General features: G+C 25.0%; 2 protein-coding genes across 2 annotated transcripts in view; both read left to right on the forward strand.

Moving 5' to 3' along the window:
• Positions 1 to 690: 690 nt before the first annotated feature.
• Positions 691 to 5,017, forward strand: LOC105625056 (chymotrypsin-1-like; the record flags this gene model as incomplete). Its single annotated transcript, XM_012206398.1, has 6 exons — positions 691 to 719; positions 2,180 to 2,202; positions 2,730 to 2,880; positions 3,360 to 3,606; positions 4,119 to 4,256; positions 4,660 to 5,017. Coding segments are annotated over 6 exons (729 nt in total), but the record flags the coding sequence as incomplete, so codon positions are not given.
• Positions 5,018 to 8,988: 3,971 nt separating this feature from the next.
• The window catches only part of LOC105625067 (chymotrypsin-1-like), a 3,238-nt gene continuing 2,737 nt past the window's right edge, over positions 8,989 to 9,489 (forward strand). The window contains exon 1 of the mRNA XM_012206409.1: positions 8,989 to 8,993. Coding sequence (XP_012061799.1) covers positions 8,989 to 8,993 — 5 coding nt within the window. The remainder of the gene's footprint in view (positions 8,994 to 9,489) is intronic.

The following is a 9,489-nucleotide window of genomic DNA, read 5'->3' on the forward strand; positions in this document are numbered from 1 at the left end:
TAAATTTTTTATGAAGAATCTAAAATGAAAACTATTTTCTATACATATATCTCACTAACTTTAATTTTTCTACAAATCGCATTTCTAGTGATATGTGTTTTCCAAAAGTAATTTTTTATAATAAAACAAAATATTCCAATAATATATTAATTCTAAAGGATATTCGCAAAGATAAAGCATGTATGTGTGTGTCTCGAACAAATAAAAATATTATCCATATTAACATAATAATACAGTCACTTGGTAAGTTAATCATGGATTAAGTTAATCGCAGAGATTTTTTTTAATTCGGAGCCACTCCGAATCAATTGAAATCGATTAAAAAATCACGGTATGAAATTTATCAATAAAGTTCTGGTTTATTCTTGCGTTCACATTAGACATACATCATCGATCACATAATATTTTTATTTCGATAAATCGTTTTCAGCAGCTGAATTATTTATCGTCTTATCCGATAATAATGCATTGATTGTATCTAAACTCGATATTATACAATCTTTTGATTTCATATTTAAAATATAAAACGTAGTTAATGAAATGGCCGTCAAATAAAGTTTAATAAATTTTTTATTTAAATATAAAAATGGATTATATTAATTATTATATCATAAAAAACGGCTGTTAAACTAAAAGACTGTATTACATAAATATTGTAAAAAATTATATTTCTATATTATTATTATTGTAACAATTAATATATTATCTATATTATTATTGTAACAATTTAAGAATTACAGTTTTGCAATATTTCTGAAAAAAATATTACAGACATATTATTGACATTTTGCAGGCATATTGTTAATGTTACATTTCTCTAATATCTCTGCAATGTTACATTGCAATTTGCAATATTGCAACATTGCAGTAAATGGGTATATGACACTATATAATCCGCGTATAAGAAAAATATATCAATAAAATGCAATTTAAATTTTTAATAAATTATTTTAAAAATATTAAAATTATAAAATTATAAAATTCTTAAATTACAAAGTGAAATACTTGATGAAATAGTATTTAATATATTTGTAGTAAATACATTTTGTATTTATATTAAAACCGATCCACTCAAATCATTATTAAAATTTTGTATTGAATTTTTAATATATACAAATGTGTTTAATATATGTTTATGTGATAAATTTTAATGTATTATACTAAATTAATATTCAATATTTTTTTAGTATTAAAATAACATAATAATTTAATAAGTAAATAAAGAAACACGAAAATAATATAAAACATGAATTTTAAGATAAATGAATAATATATTAATTTAACATATTATAAATGTTAATTTTATTGAAAATATGCTTCCAATTTGTGTTTGTTTACAATTTGTATCAAAGTTTGTTAATTTCTTTACATAATAATTTTTTTTTATTGCTTTCTAACATATATATTCATATATATTCTTGATACCTAGATATGTCCAAAATGCACATACAGATATCTTAAAGATATATATGTGATATCTTTAGAATATCTGATGTATTTCAGACATTTTTATTGTATGGATATTAAATTAAAATAAAAATTTGAGTTTATCGTTTGGAATGAAATATATATATTAAATTTTACACACGTTTTTCCAATTATAGGTATTTATATACATATCAATTTTTACAAATATTCTAAAGCAGCACATTCTACCAATCATTTATATCTCACAATTTATCTATTGGCTTTGATAAAGGATTTTCTGATAATTTTCAATTTATGAAATTACAACAATAAAAGAAGATATACGAGGTATTTTATATGTATTATTAATACATTGTGTAAATTTATAATAGTTGAAGATTTTATGTCGCAATTTCTAAATCATTGTGCCGATTGCTTCACTCTAGATAAAAATTTCAAAATAAATTTTGTCTTAAAAGATAGAGATCTTTGAACACAATTCGATCACACGCTTAATGTAAGTTGATAATTATCGAAATCATTTCAAGAGAGTTCATGATTAAATCATGATTAAACAGATTAATTCGTTTTTTACGTCATATATATATATATATATATATATATATATATATATGTATATATACATTTCAAAGTATATATGTTCTCTTGATGAAGTGCTTAAAATGGCCTATATAAACGTACAAAAAAGATTCATTATTATCAGTACTGTGCACACTTTCAATATGTATACGTTCTTTACTTTGATAGTCGCTTGTTTAGCGATAACCGCCTATGGTAAGCAAAAATATATAAGATTAATTCTTATTATTCAAATCAGTTTTCTTTAATTTATAAATTGTCAATTAAAACAGTGAAATTATACAAAGTTTGAATCTTTTATATTTTCGATGATTAAAGTAAAATTACAAAATTTATACATTACTTTATAAGAAATTTTTGTTATTTTTTAAATAATATCATAAATAAAATTATTAACTATATTTTAATATGGAGATGTTAAAAATAGACTCGAATGATTTTAAAATAATAATTGCTAAACAAATATTTATTAACTTTTTTATAATGATTCAATAAATGATTAAATTGCTTACATTTTTCAGACATTAACATTAAAAAATGTAGCGTTGTACGCTACATTATATGTTAATAATAATTGACATTATATGTTAATAATAATTGTTCATGGACAGATCCGTTCATGGAATGATCTGTTATGATATTTGCAATTGTTTATTAAAAAATATTTTATCTTAAATCTGATTTATATTGTTTTACATTTTATTTCATTGCACATCTTACAGGCTTTCCAGACACTCACATTGTTGGTGGAAGGGATGCGCCAATCGGCAAGTTCCCGTATCAAGTATCTTTGAAAAAATCCGGACGTCATTCCTGCGGTGGATCCATCATCAATCGTTCTACCATTCTCACTGCCGCTCACTGTTTAGTAGGGTACATTCTTTATTTCTGTTTTATATTATTTATACATGCACTTACGAATAGAATATAATTATATTTGTCATACTAAGATAACAATGTTTAAAATGAAATGGTTCCTTTTGTCTATAAGTCGATTGCCTATAGCATCGTTTGCCTACATTATTTTTGCCGACAGTTCATTTACGCATAAAAATTATTGCCTACAGTTCAATTGCCTATATGCACTTTTGCGTACAAATAAAAGATCTATAGATAATAATTCATGTAGGCAATAAAACATGTAGGCAAATGTGATGTCATTTTTGAAATTTTTACTTGTGCGCAAAAATGCATGTAGACACTCATTTTTGTGCGAACTGGCGGCAAAAGTAATGTAGGCAAATGATGCTGTAGGCAATCGATTTGTAGACAAATGGAATCTTCCCTTTTTTAAAATCATCTGAGAATCTAATCTACTAAAATATTTTTAACAGCTATCGCTTGAATCCCAGTGCTCTCAAATCATTAACTATTCACGCCGGCACAAATCTGCTAAGCGAAAATGGTACTGTCTACAAAGCTAAACAAGCCATCCTTCACGAGGCTTTCGATTCTGTTAGAATAATCAATGACATTGGTTTACTTATTCTGTCAACTCCAATTAAATATACCAAATATATACAGCCTATATCACTTGCAACTACCGACATTGCTCCCAGTGGCTCTTACTGCATCTTATCTGGATGGGGAAGAATAAAGGTAAACAAGCATTATTCCATGTAACAAATGCAATCTTAATTTTAATATTAATCAAATATTTTTTAAATAGTTTTTAATAGGTTTTTTAAATAGTAAAATATAAAAGTTTGTGTTAAAAAATTGACATTACTTTAAATTAACTCACATTTTAGCACATTTTAGTGCACGTCTTCAAAATATCTTTAGAACGTACAATATCTTCCAAAAATCTTTAGGATATCAATTGAAAACTTGTGCTATAAAAATAATAAGAAATAATTATTATAAATATTATTTTCTTATTATAATTAAACAAATAGTTCACAATAAATGGAAAAAGTTCTTAAAATTATTTACATAAATAATATAAAACTACATAATAATAACTCAAGTTATTTATCTTGTAAATTTCAAATTCTTTATTTATTTTAATAGAGAAATTCAATAAATGCACACACACGAACAAATAAACTAATGTTGGATATATAATAACATTAGTGCTTGAATTTACAAAAAATTTTTTATTTTCTTAGACTGGTGGTATAACTCCTGACAAGTTGCAAGAGATTGAGTTAAATGTTTATGATTTAAGTAAATGCCATCAAAAACAGAGAAAAGTACAATTTAGTCACATTTGCACACTCACCAGAATAGGTGAAGGCGCGTGCCACGTAAGTATTACTTTCTATTATTTCAAATTTTGCATTGCTGCATAAAACAAAATATAATAAACGAAAATAGTATTCCTTCCTCGTTATTTATCTTTTTAATGCATATGCATGTAGAGATTTTAGATTTTAAGATATAAACACCAAAAATATCTGATAGCAGATATAATTTGCAATTTTATTTATTCAAAAAACATAAAATTATAAATTTCAAAGTTATCTATTAAATCTACAATATATATTAATAAATATAATCTTAGAAAAAAACATTTGCAATATAAGACTAAATATATAAGTAATAATATCAGAATTTTTATGATAATTAAATGTGAGGTGTGTGAATTAAATTAAATAAAAGCTTGATTTATATTAAATAATTAAACGTTATCTCTATTAAATTTTTCAGGGAGATTCCGGTAGTCCTCTTGTTTCTAATGGTGTTCAGATTGGTATTGTCTCTTTTGGTAGACCATGTGCTCGGGGATGGCCCGATGTATACACTAGAGTGGCCTCTTTCAAGGAATGGATTAAAAATTATGTCGAATAATAGAACAAAACAAAATATATCTTAAGCAATATTAAATAAAACAATATTAAAATATATTTTATACATTATTATTTAAATGTATTAATATTCTTTATTCTACAAATATTGCATAAATTTATTTCATAAAACGTTTAACAAGTTTAACATATGATAAATAATAATTATAATTATATATGTGTATGAGAAAGAGAATTTGAAATAATTTTTTGATAATTAACTCAGTGTATAAATTTTTAATTAAAAATTGAAAAATTATTTTTCTGAGTTCTACATTAGCTTAACAATATTTTTATTTAAATGCGATAATTATTTGAATGAACACATTGCATAAAACATTCAAATAACGCTTAACAACCAAATGGATTTCAATATAAATTATCTTTCTGAATCTAAATTATCTTTCACAAAATTGAAAAGTATCCAAATATTTATAAATCATGCAAAACCAGATTACGAATTATCTAAACATATACTAAAAATATATTTATCTCAAAAAAATCACAATAAATATAAAAATATATATTATAAATCAACATTTATTATTTATTATTTATATTATTACTTTTTTTAATAGTATTCATTTTAAAATAGAGGAAAGGCTCTTGTTATGAGATATCGAGTTCATTTTGGATAAATGCTAGAAATCTATTGGCAGAATTTTAAAAAATGATAGGTCATTTTAAAAGGAATTTAATAAGCTTTAAGATAATATTCTATAAAATTTAATTCAAAACTCTATTTGTTTTGAAAATTAAAGAAATGTAAAAAGTGAATAAATCGGAAGTTAAAAATTTATGCTCCTAATCTGAGATGCCCCGAAAAATCAGTAGTAAAAGTATATCAATAATGCAATTAAAAAACTTTATTTAATGTAACTCTGAATAGCACAAAACCGAAAAGTATCCAAATGTTTATAAAACATGCGAAACCAGATGACAAAATATCTAATATATACTAAAAATATATTTATCACAATAAATGTAAAAATATATTATATATCAACATTTATTATTTATATTATTAAATTTTTTTAATAGTATTTATTTTAAAATAAATATATAAAATTATCATTCTGAAATAATGGAATTCTTTAAGAGTGAAACAAATAAGGAAAAAAATAAAAAAACAAAAATTATGTCTATTTTTAATAAACTTAATATATTAATTTAACAATATTTTCTTAATATTTTTATAAATATTTAATAAAATCATTTCTAATCAAGTTAATAAAGTCACAGAATTGATGAACAAAAACCATATAAAAATTCACGTGTCATCCAAACATGAGTGACAAAACAGTCAAAGTATAATATAATATAATATTTAGTAAACTATCGTATAATAATCGATAAACATAAATTAACTATACCTATGTGTACTTTATCAAATAATCCAATAAATCCCAATTGTTTTTAAATCCCAATTGTATTCAAAGATTTGTATTCAGTGAAAGCAGCAAAATTTAATTAGAATTATTACTTTTATGATTTAATAAGAAAAATATAAAATATAAGTAACAATTGTAGAAAATCAGACAAATAAGGATAAATATAACGAGCAAAACTTACATAAACTTATAAATAAATTATATTTGATTTTACAATTTAAATGTTTCGGCCACATTTGGCCATACACATCCTCAGCGAAGTACTAAAAAAGTATTAAAAAAAAATCTTCATATTCCCGTCTATCAGACAAATCCCCACTCAACTACATAATTTTATTTCGTCGTGATTCGATGCCCATAATTCACAGAAATTTGCAATCTGAGAAGCGTGATTTACACAGGACGACTTTTATTCGCTAGAAGCCGCTATAGTGACGTCATAACGAATTTGCTACTAAAAACTTTTTCTAGACGTGGGTTTGTTCTTATAGCGTATAGTCGCAGCGAATACCGCTTTCGATGCTTGTTGCTGGCTTTTCGCTGGCTTGTCGCTAGTTTATTGCTGCTCCTCCAGCGAATTTTTAAGTCATTAGCGTGAAAAGACAAATTTTTCCGAAATGCCTCGGCCACTTAGACCATAAGCATCAGAGACCATAATCATCGAATAAGCTGCTGTTGTGCTTTGTGACTAACTATTTGCTTGATCACGACTACTTAACGCTATGACTTCAAAATTTTAATCGCTAGTAAATAAAAAGCGTGTACAAGAAGCTTTCTTCAGCGAATTCGCGGACGAATTAAGAAGCTTACTTCAAGTGAATAGCAGCAGAGTCGAGAGAATTCGCTGGCGAATTATTGACGTCACTAGACGTGGCTTCTAGCGAATAAAAGTCGCCCCATATAAATCACACTCAAAAAATATTAAAAATTAAAATGTGGAATAATGCCAGTCAAAGTAGAAAGTCTCACCTGAAACACAAGACTAAAATACGTGAACATTAAAATTTAATAATAAATAATATCTACATATAATTAAAACAGTGTCTGATTGTAAATTTAAACTGTAATTTAATAAATTCGGACGTCAGATGTTTACTCAAAAATCTTTCAGAGAAATTTTCACATTCGACCAATCAAATTTGTGATTCTAATATAACCTATGATCTGTGATTTCCGATTAGAAGATAGTATTTCTATTGATGTGTTCTGAAATTCTCATAATAATTTCCTCATTATTTGACCCATGTAAATTGCATTATAATTACTACATTTGGTATATCACATTTTTCTTCGAATTATTTGGAAACCTTTGTGAACACCTTTGTGAACTTTAATAAATCTGCTTAATTTGTTAAAACTATAAAAAGCTAGTTTTACATTCAAATTCCATATTATATTCCTAAATTTTCAGAAACATTCTGAATATATAGAATAATAAAGGCCATGGCACACAAAAAACTTAAGACAATAAGACATAGGCAGTAAGGAAATCAACATGTTGCATTGACTATTGTTTACGTTATGATCTTATGGACTCTATCGTGATTGGTCAATTTGCTTACTGCTTACTTTAATTTAATGCTTAAGTCTTTTGTGTGTCATAATCCTAAGGATAATTTTCTTTCTACTCCGTGACCGAATTCATATCAAAATTTTATTTTAAAATTTGTTTTAAAGTTTTTTTTATAACAAAGAGATTTAATACTAATAGTGAAATATGAATTCAAAAAAGTAGACATTATTTAATTACTTTTCACTAATAAAATTAATATTTTTGTTATTTGTGGAATTTCAGATGTGACAAAAAAAAGACTCTGTCAATCATTCTAATGATAACTTCTCTTTTTTGTTAAACCGAAGCAAAGACATAAAATTTAGATATTTCTTTGAGAAAGTTGATTTATGAAATCAATTAAATTTTAGGATATTGTTAATAATATTAATGTTCAAAAAATTTAAAACACTTCCGATTAACCATAAATTAAAGTCTTGGGAGAAACGAGTTAAATATATTAAGAATCTCGGATATATTAGAAAGAACAGTTGTAATAATATTGTTTACGATATCTGACATGTAATGGAAATAAAAATCTCAACGTTTTAAGAGCTCTTGCAAAACTGAGTCAGCAATCTCTGAAGATAAGGAAAAACATATTAGCAAATAAAAAAAATTTGCTTGTATGTATTAATATCAAACTAAAAAAATGTCGAGTTTAGAACGAGTCGAAGAATAGTAATAAATTCTTTTGATAAATTGCAACCCTTAGAAATGTCCCACTATCTACTAGAAATACTTTCCAATGCTAACTCAATCACAATTGTGAAGAGATAAGAGATTAAAATGTAATTTATGATATGTGTATCAGATAATAGTAATGATACTTTATCATATGATATCGCACTGAGAAAAATTCTGGAAAACTTCATAAACGCAAGATTTATATCTTTGTTGTAACTACTTTAGGAACATATATAAACCTTTGAATGTATCTATTCGCTTCAATATCAAGCAACAAATCTGCAAAGATGCGTGCGTTCGCTTGTCTTATATTTGTCGCTCTGGCATACGCTACTGAAGGTATGAATTTATCAGGAAAGAATTACTTTTCTGTTACTTTTATTGTTACATTTTACAATAACAATTTTTCATAATGAAGTTGCAATTTTTTATAACTATAATAATGACTAACTAAAGTTAAAGTTATGCTAAGAAAAGTCACTTCGAAAAATAAATTTTCCATTAGACATTACTTACTAGAACTTTATTACTTATTATTGAAAAAAATAACAAATAACTAGCAATGCCGTAAAGTTACTCCGTTACAAATCAAATTAAAAAGAACGAGTTACAAATTGTGAGTTATCTTATTCAGTGACAAATGACATTTTTTCTAATCCGTGATAAGTAACTATTAACTGTTTCAACTCTGGTGTTACATAGGTCTGCTTTTTATTTCTCTGCACATAATACAATAAGTTGAAGTGAAATAAATATATGTTTGTTTCATGCTTTAACTTATTACACTATATATGCCAATTCAGAGAGTGCAGGAATAAAAAACAGATCTGTGTATAATAACATCATTATTATCAACATAAAACCATTCACAACGTTATTACCAAATCATTAAGATATCAACAAGGCAACTAAATAACTAATATTAAATAACGGCAGTTACCATAATTAATTACTTTCATTCCCTGGAAATATTATTTCCATATACTTTATAAGTTATTATAATTACTTTATGACAAAGAAAATAAGAGAGAGAGAGAGAGAGAGAGAGAGAGAGAGAGAGAAT

The sequence above is a fragment of the Atta cephalotes genome (assembly GCF_000143395.1).
Source record: "Atta cephalotes unplaced genomic scaffold scaffold00106, whole genome shotgun sequence".
NCBI classification, from domain to species: Eukaryota; Metazoa; Arthropoda; class Insecta; order Hymenoptera; family Formicidae; genus Atta; species Atta cephalotes.